The sequence below is a fragment of the Truncatella angustata genome (assembly GCF_020726525.1).
Source record: "Truncatella angustata strain MPI-SDFR-AT-0073 chromosome Unknown BKA67scaffold_5, whole genome shotgun sequence".
Taxonomy (NCBI): domain Eukaryota; kingdom Fungi; phylum Ascomycota; class Sordariomycetes; order Amphisphaeriales; family Sporocadaceae; genus Truncatella; species Truncatella angustata.
In genome coordinates this window covers 429604-450963 of record NW_025763385.1, presented here as the reverse complement: position 1 = coordinate 450963, position 21360 = coordinate 429604, and the positions used below count along the sequence as shown (strand labels likewise).

General features: G+C 49.8%; 7 protein-coding genes across 7 annotated transcripts; 3 read left to right on the top strand and 4 right to left on the bottom strand.

The window, feature by feature from the left end:
• Positions 1 to 111: 111 nt before the first annotated feature.
• Positions 112 to 2131, top strand: BKA67DRAFT_646685 (uncharacterized protein; the record flags this gene model as incomplete). The annotated part of the gene is made up of 1 exon (XM_046105919.1): positions 112 to 2131. Exon 1 carries the CDS (start codon positions 281 to 283, stop codon positions 2129 to 2131), a length of 1851 nt encoding a protein of 616 aa, XP_045956901.1. The 5' UTR covers positions 112 to 280.
• BKA67DRAFT_567035 (uncharacterized protein) lies at positions 2058 to 3126 on the top strand. Its single transcript, XM_046102954.1, has 2 exons — positions 2058 to 3000; positions 3089 to 3126. Exon 1 carries the CDS (start codon positions 2270 to 2272, stop codon positions 2786 to 2788), a length of 519 nt encoding a protein of 172 aa, XP_045956900.1. The 5' UTR covers positions 2058 to 2269; the 3' UTR covers positions 2789 to 3000; positions 3089 to 3126.
• A 332-nt stretch (positions 3127 to 3458) lies between these two features.
• On the bottom strand, positions 3459 to 6098 carry BKA67DRAFT_295262 (uncharacterized protein). Its single transcript, XM_046096042.1, has 2 exons — positions 4336 to 6098; positions 3459 to 4283 (listed from the first exon to the last, which is right to left on the bottom strand). Exons 1-2 carry the CDS (start codon positions 5947 to 5949, stop codon positions 3735 to 3737), a joined length of 2163 nt encoding a protein of 720 aa, XP_045956899.1. The 5' UTR covers positions 5950 to 6098; the 3' UTR covers positions 3459 to 3734.
• A 1809-nt stretch (positions 6099 to 7907) lies between these two features.
• Positions 7908 to 8792, top strand: BKA67DRAFT_677698 (uncharacterized protein; the record flags this gene model as incomplete). The annotated part of the gene is made up of 2 exons (XM_046108833.1): positions 7908 to 7958; positions 8061 to 8792. 2 exons carry the CDS (start codon positions 7908 to 7910, stop codon positions 8790 to 8792), a joined length of 783 nt encoding a protein of 260 aa, XP_045956898.1.
• Positions 8793 to 9966: 1174 nt separating this feature from the next.
• On the bottom strand, positions 9967 to 14962 carry BKA67DRAFT_677694 (uncharacterized protein; the record flags this gene model as incomplete). The annotated part of the gene is made up of 3 exons (XM_046108832.1): positions 12852 to 14962; positions 10206 to 12780; positions 9967 to 10154 (listed from the first exon to the last, which is right to left on the bottom strand). Exons 1-3 carry the CDS (start codon positions 14469 to 14471, stop codon positions 9967 to 9969), a joined length of 4383 nt encoding a protein of 1460 aa, XP_045956897.1. The 5' UTR covers positions 14472 to 14962.
• A 3412-nt stretch (positions 14963 to 18374) lies between these two features.
• Positions 18375 to 19869, bottom strand: BKA67DRAFT_677688 (uncharacterized protein; the record flags this gene model as incomplete). The annotated part of the gene is made up of 3 exons (XM_046108831.1): positions 18375 to 19476; positions 19627 to 19673; positions 19713 to 19869. The coding sequence occupies 3 exons, from the start codon at positions 19867 to 19869 to the stop codon at positions 18721 to 18723; spliced, it is 960 nt and encodes a 319-aa protein (XP_045956896.1). The 3' UTR covers positions 18375 to 18720.
• A 123-nt stretch (positions 19870 to 19992) lies between these two features.
• BKA67DRAFT_567028 (uncharacterized protein) lies at positions 19993 to 20586 on the bottom strand. Its single transcript, XM_046102953.1, has one exon. The coding sequence runs from the start codon at positions 20510 to 20512 to the stop codon at positions 20345 to 20347; it is 168 nt and encodes a 55-aa protein (XP_045956895.1). The 5' UTR covers positions 20513 to 20586; the 3' UTR covers positions 19993 to 20344.
• Between the last annotated feature and the right edge of the window lie 774 nt (positions 20587 to 21360).

Below are 21360 nucleotides of genomic sequence, written 5' to 3'. Positions count from 1 at the left end.
AGAAGCTCACCACAACAAACACAAAGCAAGGCACATGTTGCAAAAATTCTATCAGTGAACGTCGTATCCACAAATTCTGAAGGTGTAACGACGTATAATCTATCACAACTCCTTCATCATTGATAGTGATCCTCTTCCCCCGAAATCATCACAACACAAGTCGGCGACACATCTCACTTGCCACAAAGCTCCTACTGTCCGAAATCATCAAAACAAAAGTCAGCGACAAGTCTCGTTCGTCACGAAGCTCCTGCTCTTTGTCAGGTTACTCACCATCATCATGGGCTGTCCACCTGTCACTAGGCACGAAGTCGAAGAGGTCATCAAGAATTTTCCCCAATTACCTTCTCTTGATGAAAAGTTCTGTCTATACAACCTTCCACGAGTGTATCTAAGATGCTGCAAGGAGCACCGATTTTCCATGAAACACCTCCTCGCGTTCAGAGAAGTCTACGCCGACAACATCTACGAGAACCTTACCACTTTGAGTGAAATTTGGGGGCGTCATGCTGCCACCATCCACAAGCGATGGTCCCGAAAGTATGATGTACAGAAAAGGAAGGGCTACCTCAAGGCTGTGTGGCCATTCATATCCGAAATCCACCGACCGGACATCGAAGCGGCTCATCAGCTTAAGGTTGGTAGATTGACAGAAGCTCCACTTGAAGCCTGCCTATGGCCACACCTCAATTTGGAAGACCTGGCCAAAGCAGAGCCTTTGATCTGGATGGTGAACTCGAGACTCCAGGCTTTCCCCAGTGCTTTCGCCGATGTCGACCACAGCTTTTGCACATATGCCCTGGTGAACGATTTAGTGCCTTCTTATACTGAAGTCAGCAAAGACTTCCAATCCCACCAATTGATATTGCGGGACAAAACCTGCCCTTGCCATTACGGAGAACTTGCCGAGAACAAGGAGAAGGATTGCGGTACCGACTGCAATTTCAATACGAACGTGGACGACGCAATCATTATCCTTCAAATTCAGCAAAGAGTCTATCAGTTCCTTGTTAGCATTTGCCGTCAGATCCTGCAGGATGTCACTAAGGCAGGAAAGGACCTGATACAAGACTTTGAGGCTTTAGAAAAGCCACCCGTGTTCGAACTCGAAACTGGGAACCTCACATCATTGGAAGCAGCTGCGATCCGTGCTCCATACCGTGTACCGGTCAAGATCGATATCCAGAGAATGGTAGATATGGTCAAAGCGAAGAAGCATGCGGCTGAAGACCATCTGCAGTCGATAAGAGAAGACCCTGCTTACTTCGAAGCGACTCTGAAGAATTGGAGCGAGCACAGCGTCGAGCGCTACGAACCGCACCTGGCCGAAGATGGCTCTCGACATTGGATAAAGTTCAAGTCGTGGAATTGGGGCGATGAACTGATTGGTAAATGCATCGCTGGCGCTTTGTACTGGTCCGAGATGTGGCGCGAACTCCTGCATCGAATTCGTCTTTTTCAAGACGCTCTTGACCAGAAACTCGACCCGAAAGTTGACCGCGTTCATAGACAGCTTCCTGAGTACATCAGAAAGCAGCTTGAGGGGCTGCTACCATACCTTATTCATTTCGAGAGCGACCAGGTAAAGCTTGTGGTGTCCTCATTCCTCGTAGCGCCCGGAGTCAGGGCTCACTACATGGAGGACAACATATCACGCGTCAATTCGAAGGACCACAAGCACATATCAAAAGTGTTTGACTTGCTAATGGCGCTGGTCAGTCCTGAAAAGAGCTTGGGCGGCCTCAGTTCATGGGGCATGCTCGACCAACTAGAGCGGCTTCGGAAAAAGGACCCCATAGTACAGAAGGGTATTACGCCCCATGTTGCTAAACTCCTATCTGACCTATCGGTCATCAGCGAATGCAATCGCCAGGTAATGCTCTTCCAGCCCTGGACTGGTCAAATTTTGGACGACCTCGCGCATCGATGTGACTTGGGCGAAATCACAGGGGCTGAATTCAAAAGCTGGGAAGAGAGCGTTTCAGGTTTGATCATGCGCCATATGAGTCCAGAGCTGGTAAAGCTAGCAACGCCAGAAGAAAAGCGGTTTCATTACCCGACACATAAGCGACGCACCAAAGAAGTTGTTGCTCAGCTGCAACTGGCCGAGATCAACTTGGCGAACTTTTAGGAGAAGTACGTAACCATTTTGGGAGATCGTCGATGCATCAACAACTATTTGAAGAATTTGCTGGATAAACCTGTCTATAAGACTGAGCCATGGGACGAATCTGAGCAGACCAATAGAGTCCGCCACCTTGAGCCAGAGATGAATCAGGTCGTGAACACGTTCGCTGTTCTCCATGTGGACGACCGACCACGACATTACATACCTGAACCAGTTATGCCGAAGCCTAAAACTAGAGGAGCCTCCGACACGCACGACGATGGTATCAAAATGCCTACGGCCGTGATCGACAAGACTTCCAGTCGCATTGAAGCCCCAGGCAGCTTGTCACAATCAGCATCGGACCGTGCTTTCATTGTTGACGACCGTGCGGCGGATGTCTTCGACGCAATATTCTTCAGCCCAAACATCTCGGCAAGCCCGGGGGAAGTAGACTTCAAGGAATTTCTGCACGCCATGACCTCGATTGGCTTCTGCGCAGAGAAGCTCTACGGCTCCGTCTGGCAGTTCTCGCCCAACAAAGACCTGTCTTTGACACAGGCTATGCACGTCCATGAGCCACATCCATCTCCCAAGATCCCTTACTGGGTTGCGAGAGACATCGGGCGTCGCATGAATCGGCGATGGGGTTGGACCATCAAGACTTTTGTGAGAACGTAGGTCAGGACTTAGATACCATTGTTAGACTATTAAGCTTGGAGGAATTGGTTCTGGTTAATCAATCGGAAAGAAGACGCATGATCTGAATTGGTGGAAGTCGATGGACTGTTTGTATGTCAGCAACATGAGATCAAGGATTGATCTGATGTGGGGATATTGGAATGGATTCATGTACTCGGGGAAGGTCATCACCGGTCTCCCCAAACGACACACTGTAGATACGAAGCACTTGGCATTAGGCAACGAACTCGGTAGTTGTGGGAGGAATAATTGCGTTCAGGGAAGTCTATAGCAACTGACCTATAGTGATGTGATCTCCATAGTTCAAGAGAGCTCTATCACATACGACTATATCTAGCTTTCGCAATGACCAAATTACCGTGAGGTGAACCATATCATGACACAACACCCAGAATGATGTTGAAGGGCGGATGTTCTTTATCTCCCGAGATCAAATCCCTCTCCCATATAAGGGTAGTTCCCTGGTACACGAGGCCGGACCAGGCGGTAACCTCTGGAGGAGGCAGAGACCACATATCCCACAACGGGTCTTCTATTTTTCGCCGAGCGTGAGTGGTTTAGTATCTATTGCAAGTAGGTATCAATCGGCAAAGTCGGCAATAGCAATGGTTGTACGGTTATGCCCTGTCCTAAGATAATATTCCTAGCTGCAGATGCGATGAAAGAGCCGGTTGCCAACAGAGCCGCACTCCCTTTGTTCATCGACAAGGATGAAGTATGTAGAAAGGGCTGTCTATGCTTAGAGCTAGGCCCTCTCTGTAGTCCAGCCTGACCTCCGGAAATACATTCGCTGGCAGCCATGAGTTGAGATTAGGTGCAGAGTCTTATCACACTAGGGTTGCCGACGTATACTTCTGTTGTTTTTCGAATCAATCAAATTTATTATACAGACCTTTCGTGTTCATTTAGATCTGTGGCTTCTTAGCTACCACTTTGACTTCAACCAGTTGGAAATCGACTCAAGATTCGCGCCTAGACGGTTTCCTGCAGAGTTGGCAGCCTGGCGAAAACTGGGGCGCCTGGGCTGCCGATAATATAAGTCCATCTCACGAACCTCGTAATCCGCGTTAGGCAGAACGAACGATTCACTTGAGGGAAGCGATACGTATGAACCTCCGGAGGCCGATCTATGGCTCTGCAGGTCTGCGAGATATCCTTTATGTTCTGGTTCAGCCAGATGGGTTCCTGAAGGTGTGCGTAAGGAACTGTCACAAGCAAGATGCGTCTCGTCGCGAGAGGTGACGGTGGAGGGCCGTGCGGTGCTCGGTGCTGTGCGCGTGCTCGGTCTTGCATTACGCGGCGGCCGCGTGTGAATGCTACCGACATCAAGGCCTAACGTGCTGGTGTTATCAGATCGCACAGTCGGATTCAAACCACAGTTTACACAGGCCAGATCTTCGTAACCGCCACTAGGTCGTTGCGGCAGCTGCCGTAGATGGTAAGAGCGGCGCTGAAGTTGACGAAGCCCAAAGACCTATGACTCGTTAGCAGTTTCGCCAGGTCTTCTTCCAGGACTTATCACATACTGGTGCTTTCTCTGAAACGGCTCGAAGCCGCCATAGGTTCACAAACGAACAGATTTGAGGAACCAGGATAGCCAGGACCAAGATGACGAGCTCCAGCACAAGTATGACATAAGCACTAAGGCACCTGGATGATATCGATGCGGAAGGTACAGCAAACGGGATCATAAGTGCCAGAATGACGAACCTGCCGGCACCGCAGACAGTCACCATTGATAATGAGAGTCTAGGAACCCACCTCAGAACTGAGATGATGGAGACAACCTCGCAGAGCATCAGGAGTGCGATCTGAGCACTTCCTGAGACCTGTACTGCACCAATCACGATGCCACGCGACGCGGACACACTGAACTGGACTATCAGATAGATTTGTAGATTCCGTTTTTGAATATGTGTACCTCGGGCAGCTTCTGGTATGGCGACATATAAAGCTGCGATGCGTTCGACTGATGTTTGCTTAAAAAGCCAGACATAAGCAGCAAGAACGACGAGAATGAGCAGGACCGCCAAGGATACAAGATATTCAGGTAACAGGTTAATATTATCGAGCTGATATGCCGAGATAGCAATGATCGGTTGCATGAAGTACGTCAAGACTATTCGCAAGGTGTCCACGATCAACTGCTGCAGAGTGGTGGATGGTTGGATCTCGCTCGGAGGGTGCAGCCAGCAATATAGGAGCCGGTGAAGCCAGACGAAAATGGCGGCAACGGCTAGCACGAGAAGTACGAGGATTGTCATATTGATCCATATCTCTATCGTCATTGGCGCGCCGAGGATTTGAATCATGTGTTCCATGCCATAGGTCCCGCCATATGTGCCATTGGTCTCATAAAGGCCATCCGCAATGCCGGCGTACGTGTATCCTCCCAAGAATGCGTTGGAGCTGCTGAACAGACTGAACCAGTTGAGGGACCTCACAGCGGGCTGGAAAAATCCGGGATAGCTTAGGCTTAGGCAAGCTGAGAGAAAGACAAATTGTAGGTGCTGGAGGCAAAAACCGATCCCATTAACCGCCAGCGGCTTATGGTCAGTTTGCCGCAATTGACTATTCGCGCCCAGCTCATCTCGTTCTTTCAGTAGCACTTGGCAATAATTCATGCCCAGCACAACGATCAAGATAACAAGCGGGCCATAGAACAGCGCATCGCGCAGTCTAATGGGAATTTCCGGTGTAATATATGCAGAAAGACACCCGGCATCAGTCTGGTTGGCGGCACGCAGGGTGATTTCGATTTCAAATGTCGACAAGGGGTAAAAGTTGTCGACTCTTTGCGACAGATAAAGCGCTGGTTTGAAAGTATTGAAACTGTGGTTTCCTTCGATATACTGGCTCGTGGCGCAAGGTCCGTCGACGGTAGGCGAATAGGCACGTGTCGAATGGCCAAGGAGCGTAATGTCGGCTGTCGTGCTGTTTGTCTCGCAGTCCTCGAAATTCGTGGGATCAAATACCTCAAGGGATATATCCGTGTGCGACTTGCCCGGGTGAAGCGAGGCTCTCAGGCTCCCGGAGTGCCATGTTGACGGACCTGAAAAGTGGTCGCATTGCTTCACCTGGACATAGGCGCTATGGCTCGGCCGACAGTGTAGAGCAAAGAGCGCCCAGAAGACTATCATAACGACAGGTATTTTCTGTCGTCAGATTCCAACAGGGACTAACCGGGTAAAAGAAATACACCAGATGATTTCCCACCTACACCAACACGGTTGCGCATTGTTTTTCTTCCAGTCTAGTCTACGCTGCCGTTCAGGAGACGCGAAATCCAGTGTCGTCTGTAACGCTTGACGTAAAACGCTAACTTTACTCTAGGTTAAGGTACTAGCTCCGGCTTCTCCGACGGGTGTCTCTGCTGATCAAGATCGACGCCCTGGAATCGGATTTCGGCACGACGCTTTTACTTGATGCAGCTCGAATACAATTATTGTCAATTCAGCCATGCCAATCCCCTTCCATTCTTCAAAGCGTGGGGTTCAAAGGCACTGTACACATGCGGGATCTGAATATCGACTTGAAGCTCATCATCACAAGCTTTCCAACCCCTCTAATCACTGTTGGCGACTGTAGGGTCGTGAAACACATGAGCTCTAACATCTATGGTTTCACGATTCGGATAGTCGATTATAGTTGGGCCAACGATTGCAGAGCGTGGGTTTCGGCTCGTAACACCTAACTCTGAATCGAAGCTCTTGAACGGTGCGACTAAACCGGTGCACTTGATGAACGGTATAGGGTTAAGGGCAATGATACTCAGGCGTCTTGCAGCACTTGCTCTCTATCTCAGGAAAACAAGCCCGCTTGATGGCGTCTGGATGTCGGAAACTGCCACTTTAGTCTCTTGATAGGTAGTGGGTTCTGAAACAATGCTCGTCGAGACTATATTCAGTCTCATTGCCAAAGAAATGATAGACCGTTACTGGTATCGACTCCTTCCGACAGCTATAATCATGAGGCTCGGGCCGAAAAGGGTAAACAGTGGTGGTCCCTTTCTCATACGCCAAGTCTTGCAGTAATCAAGCGTGGTTTGTACTTGGTGCTTTTGCGAGGCTGCTGGAGGAATAGGAACGCTAGGGCCATGTAGCTGAGCTGATGTTGCCATTCTCGCACGGTTGAGAATGCATCCATTCACGAGACATAAGATTGTGTGCTAGGCGCGTACTCAATAAATCGCACAGTACATGTGACAAATTGATGGATCTCGAATTCGCGGTGATAGAATAGAAGTTCGGTTCATCGTGGTAGGTAATCAAAGTAAATATTGACATAGTTTTGCGAGAAATACACGAAATGTGACCGCTCGCGCGTGCCGTCATGACCAGTGACCATCGTCGTCATTGTAAATGCTGCTCGGAAGACCCTTATGATGGGCTTTACAAACAGGAAGATATTACCGCCGAGTAACATGGCCCGCATCAAGACTACCTGTGTCTAGGATATGATCGGTATTTTATATTTACCAAGTTGAGAACTAGCGATGCAATGTCAGTATCCTGTGTTACCACAATCATTCGAGGGGTGTGGTAGCCTTCAAAGGGGGCCAGAAGCTCATAAATACATACACGCTCATTGATTGGGCGAATAATCGATCGCAAAATCAGGACAACAGGATCATGCTACGTCGCTGGCAGCAGATTTCACACGCTATGTGACCTCTGTTGTCTACTAGATTTAACTACAGAGTGTGGCTTCCTTAGTGTCCCCCTTGTGAGGCTGTCTCCCACTTCTTCACTATCTTCTATTCACCTATGGGTTGACCCACGGTATCCTTCGTGCGGTGTGGGTGCTCCCACTCAGAATTTCAGACCCATTGTCTATCACAGGCAGCGCGGTCGACATCGTTTAGTTGGTTATTAAGCTTTGTCAAGGCCTCATCTGGTACCTGAACGCCGTTGATGGCGGGAAGCGGGAGGTGAAAGAGAGTCTTAAACAAGTATATAGTCTCGTATCAGTTTTGTACTCCCTGAACGATGTTCTGGTTCAAGTTAACCATCAAAAACCTGGCGAGTTTCGCGCCTTTTAACATTATTAAAAGCAAGGTAGCAACAAACTGCTAGAGTTACAGGAACTTCTACTTGAAATGAAAGGCTCATCGAAGCTCGACGATAGCATCGGAGAGAGCTTGAGGGGAGTAGGCCACTCCCTAATTTTCCCATTTCGGCAAGCAAAGTTGATCGTACTTCGTCAAACTGCACAGTAACTACTGCAAACTCTATGCGTAGCAGTAAAATAGCATCATTGTATAGTTCTCGATCCAAGTCCCAAGTCCACCCTTGCTAACTTGACAACAAGTAATTTCGGAGTGACGGTTTCCAAGGGCAATAGCAACGTCGAAATTGTGCTGGGACTCCCCGACGAAGGACGAAAGCATCAGCACATCAAGTTGGCTGGGCTCCATACAGATGTACGAGACATAGGCGCACCCTATCATAGGAAAATTGATTCTGCTACTTTGGGAGTTGAAGAACTCCAAACTCAGCTACAAAATCAGAATGTTGGAATATCCATAATCCAGTCGCAAATAGGAGCGAACGCCCGCCAGCTCGAATTACTGGAACAGAACACCAAGAATCCTATAGCTTCTCTACAAGAGGGCCTTATGAAAATCAATTGTAACATCAGAGATGCCGAACGAAATATCCTCAGACAACTAAGCCTGTTCCACATTGAAAACGACTCAAGATATTTCGCAGTGGTTGAGCTATTACAGAGTATAAACACGCAATCAAAAGATCAAAGAGCGGTAGGGAACTATTATTACGACTTTTTCCTCGCTTCACAAGTGTTGACCTTGTTCGGGATTGCAAGTGGTGTGATAACCACCGGGGCGATGATAACGATGATGCCGAAAATCCAGAAGATGAGGACGACGATTACAGTAACGACGAAAATGGTAACGACGCTGCAGAGGACGAGTAACTGCAATGATAATAGCCAGGGAACGAAGAATCGTTTGTGTACCTAGTTTGCTTCAAGAAACTGTGCTGTTGGGAACTGACAAGGCCAACAACTTTTACTGATGAGATCCCGCCTTCTTATCTATTGCAATATCCCATAACTATACGTCTGAGATCACCTGGATATTTTCTGAATTGGGAATTACCCTCTGCTACGATAACCTTTTGTATCCAGAGCTCTCACTCTTCTGTACTTTCAAACTCATCAGCACAAGCTATCTTGCCGGACAGCCATAGAGCACAGCAATTCCCTGGTTGTCAAGGGCGATCCAAACATAGTCGAAAAAATTGGCAATCGAAAATATAGGCGTTATATAACAACTTCTCGCAGCGATCCACCATAAACCATCGGGCGGTCCGGCTAACATCCATGCTTTTGCTGGCCATACTCCCTGACAATATCAGAGTCCACTGTCCCCTTTTCCCCGCGAAATTAACCCTAATCACTTTATCAACAAGTTGAGTTTTAGAATACTAAACAAAGCGGCCTGAGTTAAATCTTCAAGTGTTGATAAGCACGGATCATGTATGATCGCACGGACTTTTGTTTGTTTCTTACAGCCAGCGGGGGCTATGGCCGACAGAAATTTTGGGGCGAGGGGGTTCGCTAGCCGGACTGCTATCGGGGATGGTCCGAGCATAATTACAATGTATACCCATCCAAGCTCGGAGGACTGGGGAAGGAATCACAGCACCCATAGGCTTTACATCGAACGATGAGTGAGTGCTTCAGGCTCGTTTCCATTCGTTTCGGTATATACACTGATATCTTGAGAATATCCCCAGCTCGTCTAACCCGGCACATCTCCATTCAGTCGTGCTTACTTCTAAACCGTCCCAAAAACAGACATGTAAAAAGAGGCACTCGAAGCCACCATCTGTGATGTAGTAACGCAACGCAGCAAGTTTTCTCGTGACGGTATCTATGTTGGGTTTCACTTACTCAACCACTGTGAAATTTTGATATAATAATATTTGGTATGATAAAGATAAAGGGTGGGTATAATATGGTATCAATCATGTCGTTCTCGCTCTCCGCGTGTAAAGCCGTTATTTAAAGTGTCTGCCTTAGGTTCCGGCTTCGGTCGTTAGAATTTGGTGAATATGGTCGCTTCAAGTTCTGAATTGTGACCAGGGTATATGTAATCATTTTCATCTGCCGCCAACATAGTAGAGGTACGGTTAGGCAAGAACCCATTCACTGCCGCGCTTGACGAATTTATCAAGAAGCATGCCTAGGTCTGCCAACACGAAGCGACAGATGTAGAAGCCGAAGAACTCAGCAGCGTGTCTAGTACAAAGCTCCAAGCCAACTTGTGTTTTGTCAGCGTGTCGTAGTCCCGGGTCCTCGACCTGACGGGCGATCTGATCTGTTTTCAGGTTAGAACTACACCTATACAAGCCTGAGAACAAAGACTTACCAAGGGTCTGCGCAGCGTCGAACAACCGCGCAAGACTTTGCATGTATCCGGCATAAGGGCCATCAAATCGAAGGGAAGCTATATCACGCTTTGCAGGACGACTGCTGGGCTGGGCTACCATTGGTAAGCTCGGAAGAGTGCCCGAGCCAGCGCCCATGACTTCTCTCTCCGCTATACGTTCAGCTCCCCCACTAGTGGTTTTGTTGCCATAGGCGCTCGTAAGGTTTACCGCCGACCCCTTACTCCTCAATCTACGCCAGCTGAATGCTGCGGCCTTACCGCTTACGCTCGCACTTCGAGGTACCGAAGGAATGGTCTCGCTGTCTTCACGGTCACGATAAGCGCCTGCGCCTTGCGTCCCGACCTCGTGGCCTAGCTTTCTAGTCAGATTCTGTTGAACTTGCTCGAGGGCGTTCTCCAAGCTCTGCATCTCCTCCAGCACTGCGTCGGCATCCGTACTGTCAACTCTGGCCAGTTTCATCAGAGCAGCTGTTAGAAAGTCACACTGGGATGACTTGTCTTCTAAATTTCGAAGTTTCACGCCCTTCACTTTCCAGACGTCATGAGGCACGAACAAGCGGGTCGTGATGTAACCACCGCGAGGATGGGCGAGAGTCTGGTAAATAGCCCGCATGAGCCAGAATGGTCTCAGCATAACATCGGATGGACAAGGCTCCAGTGGTAGGGGAATATCTGGGTTTTCAAAGCGTATGGAAGAAGGTGAGCGGGGAGTCGGAGAGATAAGGTCCGAGTCAAAGAGATAGAGACCGCCAGATCCACCAACTGATTTATTGGTAAAGGTCGCTACCAGTGGGGTAGGCATGGCAGGTACGGATGGTTGTCGATGCATGGACGAGTTTGTTAAGGTTTGGCTTAGTGGGGTATTTGGTGACAGATCTGATGCCATGTCAATGTTGGACACGGACATTTGACGGATCTTCATGGATTTGAGGCTCGAGGAGGATTGCTTCATGCGCAATACACCACCGAATGGCGGCGCCGTTGGAGAGCCAGTGTGGAAGTCCTCAGAATCGTCTGTATAAGGAGGGTTTTGCGGTGGTGTTGGTGGCGACATGATTGGGTGAGGGCTTGCACCTCTGGCTGGAGAGTCAGGATTGCGCATTGAGAAGGGACCTGGCTTGGTTGAAGTGGCCGACATAGCCTGGCGCTGCTGAGCAATGAAGCTGCCTTGCTTAGCATGCATAGCGGATATGGCCCCAGGGACGCCAGCTGCGGGTTGTCCCAACTTCGTCGTCTCGATCTTGAGCTGCTTGGCATTCTGCCCCGACAATCTGCGACTCCGGACACCTGAAGAATTGCCGGACTGCGTTATTGGCAACTGAGGAAGAGCTTGTGGAGGTGGAGGTAAAGATGGTGGGGGAGGGTTCGTTATTGGGTTTGGCATTTCAGCGACGGAGGAAAGAACCGTTGTCGCGGTGGGCGGACTCGAACCTATCGAGCTGTGCCACGTCCGTTGTGTAAGGCCACTGGAGTCGGACTCCCTCTCTCTCGTAGCAGCCGCCGCTTGATTCGGAGCTTGTTGGCCAAAGGAGAAGTTGTTGAAGGCATAGTCCCTTGTGAAGTCTTCAAGCATACGCTCCTCCTCGTCAGAATCATTCCCGTCATAAAAGTGCCCATTGTAAGTTTGCGAGTCGCGGGTCTGACTAGCAACAGACATCTGTCTCTGCCGCTCTTTCTCCCGCGCGGCCCGTATGACTGCTTCGCGCTCAGATTCTACTTCTCTCTCTGCCTGTCGAACATGTTCTTTCGCTAGCTCCACTCTGCGCATCGCATTTGCTACAACATCGTCATCGTCATCGTAAGGTTCGTCATAGGCGTCCATGGGCTCAAACCCATCGTCATAAGCGGCTTCAACCGCTGCGTCGAGGGCTGCGTCGAACTCGGCTTCGGTACCGCCGCTGATACCACGAATATGCTTCCTCCTGAGACCGAATGAGGATGTCCTCGAATGAACAGATGAAGGCTCGGAGCCCCCCGATTCATCGATAGGATCGAGCCATGATATGGATTCGTGGCTCGGGTTACGGGTGTGGCCATTGCTTGTTCCTGCAGCCAACCGGTCAGAGTGCATGAAGAAATCCTGTCGTGCCACCTGCTCGGGTTCGGGTGTCATTGGTTTGGAGGGTGAAGGGGCCCGTCGAGGAGACAAAGGTGCAGGCATCATTTGGCCCTCGCTTGCCTGTGGAATGGTAAGTGAACCTTCGAAACCCCGTCGCATGGGCGACTTTGACATTGGCGACCTCGAGGAAAACGACGAGGTCAAAGGCGCATTTAGACTTGTCGAAGACCCTCCAAATCTTCCTGAACCTAATTGCGCTGGTTCCACATCGAGATTAGATGAGGACCCCCCGTATCTTCCTGAGCCAAGCTCTACTAGAATTGGCTTTCGCGTGGTCGTCGGAGAGACCTCCTCTTCATCGTCACTTGCGGGTCGCACTTCGAACGCGTTGAACGCAAGACTCTCCGGTCTCGCAGGTAGGGCCTTGCCGCCCGTTTGAACATGAATGGGAACCATGTCGTCTAGCTCCTCTACTCTGCTCGTATAGGTGCGCCGCTAGATTTTCGACTTTAGTACCATAGATCCTGAATTTTCTTGACAGCACAGATTTGCAGAATGTAACTTACGATGGCCTCTAGTTTCTTTTTGTCTTCATCGCCCGTTGTCCTGGCGAGCACCTGCGCCAATAATTCGCATGCTTCATAGTAAGATATTCGTGCGCCCTCGTAATTTTGCGCATTGTCAAGCTGGACAGCTGTGTTCGCTTTGGCCAAAGCCTTCGAAAGCATAGCCTTTTGCGACGGCTGTTTTTTGGTCCTGCCCGAGTCGGAGCTGCTCTTGGCGTTTGAGGAGCGACTCCTCGTGTGGCCTTTTCTCTCAGGCATGGTTTCCTCACGTGTTACAGCAGCTGCTGGAAGCAATGTTGTTGCTGGTTCTCGAGTAGTGATGGGTGTGCGAACAGCATCGGCTTGGTCATTCCGGTCCCAGAAATAGTCCTGCGGCTCGTCGCCCACTTGCGCTGAGAAAGGCGACACTGGCGAGTCTTCAGGTCGACCAGGGCGGCTTGTCCCTTGCGATGCGACCCGCGCAGCGAACGAGGTCGTGTCAAGCTCGAGTGAAGGTAACGAGAGAATCGGAGGCAGATTTGGCGGTGGTACAGGCGGAGGTGAAGAGGGTCGTCGATTGCCGGCACTCGAGGTGGCGCGAGGAGATGCGGCGATGATACTCGCAGTGGAGGGTCTCCGCTTGGTCAACCTCCGAGGAGAATAATAGCTAGATTGGGGCGACTCGGGGGCGATGGCACCTTGATTGAGAATGCCTATCGAGTCTATGCTCATGCGCCGTGAGAAGTTGGTTGTTGACCTGGGGTGCGCCTGCGCCTGCGCCTGGGCGTACGCTGTCGGCGGCGACAGATGTTGTTGCGGCTGGGCTCCAGGGACGTGAGAAGCGCGACTCGATGTCGTTGATGCTGACCACCGGTTGAGGTTGCGAAAACCTTCGCTGATGCCGCTAATAGCCCCTATACTGCCTCCGCGCGAATGCAGCGGTCTGGGGTTGGTCAATGGATCGGGAGGGGAGGTGGGATCATAGTCGGCAATGTTGACATTGGTTTGTCCAGGCCCTACGATACGCGGGGGCGGCAGAAGCGACGAAGTCCTGGGCAAGGTTCCCGCAAAGAAGGATGGCGATGCTGGCGACTCCTCCGCAATTCGTGCAGGCTGAGATAGGCTTTCGTTCGGGGGCGGGTCGGTGGCTCTGATGGTGAGATCGCTCGGCCGTCTATCGCTAGACTGAAATCTAAATTCCCCTATTTCTGAACCATATCCAACTCTGCCACTGCCACTGCCGCTGCCGCTGCCAGTATCGCTATTGCTGTTACCGGAACTACTCGCAGTGTAGCCACTCGCAGCACTGTTCAGCGTACCACTTCGGCTCCGATTGTAATGGAAACTGGCCGCCGGCCCCTTTTGCGAGAAGTTGATGGGTGTCGTGGACCGCGAGTAGGATATCGATTCGGACCTGGCTGAATTGACGCCAGCTGGAGTATAACGTCCTGTCGCAGTATTCGAGCGTGGTGGGTGGTTGTAGGACCCGTTGTAAGCAGCAGACTGAGGTTGGAACTGAGACTGGGATTGGGTTTGGGTTTGAGATTGGGACTTGGACTGGGACTGAGACTGGGGCTGAGAGTGGTGATGGCTCGCTGAAGCACTGGTGCTGTAGATGGTGGAGGCATGTGGTTGTGGCATTCTCAAGACATCGAGTCCGGTTCTCTTCTGGCAGCCGCTTTGTCCACTAAATCGCAGAAAAGAGGCACCAGATGCACTTGCACATAGCACACCACCCACAGACTAGAGCGTCGGTTTGGCGGCGTCCACACACGCTTCCACTTTCGTCGGAGCTGACGCGCGCTATGAGGATAGTATTGGCCCACGAACTGGCGGCTATCCAGATTCGTCGTAGGGGGTCTGCTGTATCGAATGGAATCACAGTAATGTTTCCGTACAGATAGTCGTAAGTGGGTAAGGTGTAGATCCAATTGCCCCCAGGCGGCCTTGTTCAGTGCGTACGGTAGCAGAGCTGGAGGGCTGAATCGTCTGTCGGAATGTCTCCAAATATGACTCCTTGATGATGTCTCTGAGGTGTCAAATGTAGAGAGGACCCTCCAAGAGACCCGTTGACCCCTACGGATATGTGGATGGAGTATGGCAGTATGGATACCGTGCCTGTACACCCAGGCGCTGCGCTATTATGCGCTCAGGAGTGGATAGAGCCGATAGCGCACGCCGCCCTGTGATAGGCGACAACTACTGTTCAGATGGTAAAAGCACGCAAACTGTGCCCACTCTCGACATGGAAATTGGAATTGGCAAAAGTCACTAGCGGTCTGGCTGTAAATCACACCACGTGCGATTTGTAGTCGTGCCGATCCGTATCAAAAGAGTGGCCAACTGGGGTGAAAAACGTATGAGGGAAACTCGGCAGGTGCAACGCTTGGTGGCTGGTCCCAAGCAAGACTCTGTGACAGTTGACGTGCAGGAAAACTCAATCCAAACTGCTGGTGCTGGGGGCCATGGGCGGTGCTTGCGCCTGAACCAAGATTCCAGTCCGAAGGCTCGACTTTACTCTCAATGCCCCAGAGACTCGATCAAATTCCAATGGAATCCGACGCGTTGCTGTGGGAGGGCCGGTCACAGGGGGAGGTCGCAGCCGTGCCCTGTCACTTGTCTGCTAGACCCTGTGTCCCGCTGCTAGCGCGAGCCCCCGTAAGTTGATAAATAGTATGTAGTACTCCGTGTCCCGTACAAGCAGTAGTGGTGGAATACGGATTGTGTTATGTACGCATCAAGTGTGTACCGTACTGTAGGTTAGATAGCTGATGAGTCGGGAAACAAGGGACCCCGAACGTTTTCGAGTCCCGTAAGACACATACAGTTTGATGTCCACGCCAACAGAAGCCTCGGGACTTCCAGTGTTGAACACAGACGACAACTCAATCCAGTGGCTTCATCGTTAAGTAGTTTGGGCCCCCAGGTCAGACAATGGCTGCGTGGTGGCTGCATTGGAATCTGTACATTCCAGGGGTAAAGGCGAAAAAGGACCTGTCTATCGGGTCCCAGGTCCCAGGTCCTTTGGCACTTCGTCAACCTACGTCTATGGCTTGCCTGAGCTTTTCCCTCCAGGACCTTGTTGACCCCTTTGACTCAATCAAAGGTACCTTCAATCAAGTACGCATTCAATTCATAATTTCGTACTCCTCAAGGTTGTATCAAGGGTGTTGCCTGCAAAATGGTTCCCACCATTCATTTTGGCTGCCCGGAAACGAACTGGTGATGGTGGGGTTGTCTGGAAACACAACCCCCAACGCAATCGACAATTGAGCACACCAGCGCATCGCAACATTTACGTACGTAGGTACTGTGCCCCCGATCAGCGACTATGGCGACAACATGAGAGAACTCACCAAGTTTAATTCTTCTTCTTCTTCTTCTTCTTCGTAACTGAACCCAAGCAAATATTGAGACCTCTTAACTGCCGTGCACGACTGCAAATCTTCTCCCTTTTCTGGACTGCTACTTCAGTTTCTTGTCTCATAGATCAATCACTTTTAGGACTCCTAGGCTGCATTACGCTTTACCGAATCCCAAGGTTAGTCGCATGCACCTAGAATACTAATGCAACTCCCTCAGGTTAGTTATTCTTTATGGTACCTTCTGACGCCTCACAACCAAACCCTCTGTCTACATAGTGCACTGATTCTGCAGGGTGACATCGCTGGTTTCTTTATAAAAGACACACCATGGATGCTGAAATAGTTCCGGCGGCATTAATAATTGAAATAGCCAAGAACTTGTTCCTGTCTTGATACTATTTGATGCGTCAAGGCTAAATTACTTGCCCGTCGGTGAATTAGTGAACTCGTCGTTTATCCATGGGCAAGATACGACTCTTATCCAGTAAGGTTAGTGCTGGGCGGTTGCACCAAAATCGTGGGGCATCCTTGCTCGGTGTGATGTTCTAGAAAGAAAGTTTAGGCTGGTCGTCCTAGGATCATGATTATACGGCTGGCATCCGGCTGCCGGTATCATGACCGTCCCATCGCTTTTGGGGCGAGAGAGTAATTGACCAAGCAACAGCAATCCAGTTTTCACCGCCCATATCCGCAGAAGTGCAATTGTATATCCAACTTCAGACGTTGGTTCTCTGCCCATCGCTCGATTGCATGCAAGCACTTGCAAAGTCCACCAGCAGCAGTGGAGCAAACCCAGGACCGGCATTGAAGTCGTTCATCAATTCAATGGATCTGACAGCAACGGTTCCTTGCGCTGCCAAATCATGCATTGGCACGGTACAGTGCACTTCGCAGTCATCTTTGAACATCCTAGGAAGGAGTATCATGTCTCAGATTCGCCGGTACGCATCCTTGCCTAAATGATCCGTAATATTGGGAATTGGTCTGGGCCTGTCCTCCAATTGAGGACGTTGAAATTCTCCGACCAATAAACATGGACAAGTATTTGATACACCCGGCAAAGGGACGACATAAGACGTTTCAGACATCAGCCAACCGAACATGGGAAATAGGCGTTCAAGGGTCTACAATTGGACTTGTCATCGACCAAACAACCTGTTGAGAAGGCTCAAACACACCCGTGGCTCTGATCTCACCTTACAAAAGAAACGGTCCATGTCCTGACGCACTTAGTTTCATGATGCTATCATTTATTCCGGATTGCAAGCCGTCCATGTTTGTGATCAAGCTCTACCAGTTATCGCTGGTTGTGTGCTATTTGTTCGAAAAGCTGCGATTACACGGAATGAAGAATAACCAACATATCCACCCCGAGGGTCAGAAAATCATCGATTAGGAAGGTGGCAGCAAACACTTGTGGAGCCAGATATGCGAATGTGGTACAACTAGCTTCATATTTGACCATGCCCATGGGCTTCTTGAAGGTTGGGGGCCTTCGGGAATATTATGACATAATTACAATTGCAGGAAGTGTTGTGTTCAGACTACACTTACTCTCGGACTCGACAAATGCAAGCAAACTATGAAGCCTGGATTCGTCAACGTGTATGTATGGTCCCGACCATTGCAAGGGGTATCCGCACCACTGTCACCATTGCCAGGGTGCTGCAAGCTCAGTAAGTTGGCTGTCAAACAGAACCGGACGATCCTGCATTCATGAGAGACCCTTAGATTTGTCTCCAAAGTGGAGTATACTGTAGTGTTCAAGCATGTTCATTGCCCTAATCGACGTACTTGCAATACGGCAGCTAGTACATGGTTCTTAATTATAGTATCACCACAGCTTATGCCTAATCATCAGTCAATGGATGTCGTTTTTGATCGCCTGCGAGCGTGACCTTAAAATATGCTTCGGGGTTTCACGACTCTGCAAATGTCCCGCTGTTGGTAGGTTTGAAAAATTGTAGAGTACACACTGTCATAGACACGTCACGTATGGTGATCAATAGTAGTCTACTGATATGGAGTGTGATGTAACGGTGAGGAACTGAGCTATTCTGTGTTCTACTGAAGGCTACCTAAAGTGGTTGCCCTAGGTGTCTACATGGGCAATAGGTGGAGACCTCGGGCATCCATTACACTGATATCGTGACCTACATATCACGGCCAAGATGGCTGAAAAGAAAAGACCTTGACAAAGGGACAAAATAACTACCTATATACCAACTACGCAATTTACACTATACACCACACCGAATGAAGCAAGCTATAGTCCCGCGATTTCCAGAAAGATATATGTACACATATAATATTATCACCACTTAACTAAACTGATGACTCACAAAAGCCTTACCTTGGAATGACAATGACACCGCCACAAACGCCCGGTTGACACTACTATACAGCATCATGATGATTGAGAGTTCAGGAAGTTCACCAAGTTCGTCGTAAAGATCTTGTGTACATTCGACGTCCTAAAATTTGGGTCAGCTCATCGGTATGAGATCCGACGAGACTAGAAATACTCACAGGTGTGCAGCGTTGTACCAGAAATACCTGCTCTGGGGTACGCAGCCATACTTGCCGGGATTGGTCAGCACATCCTGCTGCTGCCAGCCAGAACAGTAAGTCGCCGTGTTCGTGATGCCGTACGCGCTGGGGTTGCTCATGACGTTGTTCAGGAACGTGTTGGCATCGTACACCATGGCCTTGGATCCCGCGTTAGCCGACTGGAACGTGTTCGCCTTGGACGCCAGTAGCGAGTCCCAAAGGTTGACCTGCGACTTGGTCGGGTAGGGTGTCGAGCTGCGCTGGTTCGCGGGGGTGCGGTCGATGGGCGGCAGGTTCATGAACAGGAAGTTGCGAAAGCCGCGCGCGTACAGCGACTTGGCGCACGTGTTGAAGACAACGTCCAGCTCCGCGCCCCAGAAGGACGCGTCCGACCTCCCGCTGGGCTTGTACGTCTTGCTGTCGAAGATGTCGTTGATGCCGATCCAGATGGCCACGAGCGTGCTGCTGCGGCTCAGGTTGACCGGTGTGTTGGTCAGGATAGCGTCCGCGTAGTTCAGGTACTGCTGCGTCTGGTTCACCAGCGGTATGGTCACCGAGAGATGGCGCGGAAGGAACTGCTCGCTCACTGAGGCACCTGAGAAGGCAAAGTCCCAGAGTTTTCTAGGGCAGTTCGCGGGCGAGTATTGTCCGTTGCTAGTCGCACAGCCCGTCAAGAACTCAAGCCAGTTTGGACCGCCCTCTGCTGTGCCTATAACCCCATTGAGCACGATCTTATCGTTCAGGAGCTTTGAGGATGAGAAGCCCAGGTTGTTATAGTCGCCAATGAAGGATCCTAGTTGAGCACAATTTCAGTAGAGTTCATATTTGCGTTAGGGTCTGGAGCAGTTCAACGTCGCGCCATGACTTTGTTCTCCGCTGACTTGATGCAGAAGTTTATGAAGCTGTGCAAGAAAACCCTCATGTAGTGCTACGAGGGCACTCGACAAAATGGATTCTTGATACTTACGGTTAGGACTGCCAGCTGTGCCCAGGATGTAGGAATATGAGTCGCCGAAGGAAACAACGGATTTGGTGTTGGCCCAGTTGAAAGATTGAGCCTCGGAAATGCCGCTGAGGTTTAAAATACCCAGGACCAGGGCTGTGGTAGTAAAAGATGTCGACATTTTGAAGTTCTTGTAATGTGCTATACACTGTATGGATATACCCTTCACGATAGCATTTCGAGGTAGGAGATCATCCTGGCGCGGATGCACGTCTTATATATTCTTTCCACTACACCTACTTCCATCTGCCAAAGGTTCGTCTCTCCTCAATACACACATTTAAAACTTCACACGACAAGCACTTGTCCATATGACTATCGCGGAAGGTTTTGGGTTACAGAAATCAGCAGTGCTACTATCTAACGCGACGTAAGCCGCAATGTCTCAGCCACGTTCAGCATCCACAACGGCCAACCCGTCCCCCCGGGTCTCTTGCTTGGGCTGCAACCGTTGTCTAGCCCTTAATCCAGGAACGATTATGAGTGCTGTGTAGGTGTCAGCGCCAAGGCACGCCATTGGCGAGCGTTTTTGGTGTTCTGAACTAGTCTAGTCGACGGTCCATGCGCTGTGGTGCTGACTGAGTCTCGATTCATGTTCAGTCCGGCTCGAGGCAACGTTCCAAGCCCGTGTTCAGGGTCCAAGCGTACCCCGGTGATGTTTTTAAGTCGTAAGAGAAAATTATGTCTCGGAAGGTCGTCGGCAGTACGTCTAACTGGTTACCAACCTCGTTAGGGTCTATGTGTTGGTTGCCGAGTACGATCATGCTTCTCCAGGTCGTGAATGCTGAATGGCTCGGCAAATACCGATTACTATCGAGCGCGCATGATCTAGAGTTCGTCTAAAGTAGAACAAACTTCAGATATTACAAGTATAAGCTGGCTAACAGTGGGTTGAACTAGACAAGAGCTTATGCTGAGCACCTGAGCATTGACCGTCCGCAATTCAGCTAAGTCTTTTAATGCAAACCAAGTATTTTCGATCTTATGTGTACATAATTTAGCTGCTCCATAGGATATGACGTTCAACTCTGTAGTCGCCGGCTCGACATCGACTAATGTTGACGTGCAGATGCATCGACTGTACTTGTGACAATATTCCCAGCGTGGAGGTGAGATTAAGTTTCACAAAGAACAAATTCGGCACAAGTGAATTGTTGTCGGCTGAAAGTAGTCACTTCAGCAGCAAGTCGTTGTGATCATATGTAGTTCTTTGTTATGTCAGCGTTGCGATCTGCAATATCCTGTAATGGATCATAGAGTCTGAGGCGAAGAGGGATGGATGGGAAGCATGTAAGAGTATTTACACTGCTCTATCCCACAACTTCAAAATGATTAGACATCTTGCAGTAAATAAAAAGACCTTATGATGTATGACTCGCCCTCGTTTATTGTGGTCATCACGTATTGTGTATATAGGAAAATGTGGCGTGTCCATGTGTTCAGGGATCTTTTGCTGCGTCACAAATATTCTGTAGAATGTATATGACTGTTATTATGGTAAATCCATGGTATCTCATAGAGTGGAACTAGAAATGTACAGCTCGATACTTCAACATCTGATTGATATAGTTTCACTGCGCTAGACAAGCCTAGACAAGCCATTGGCCAAGGA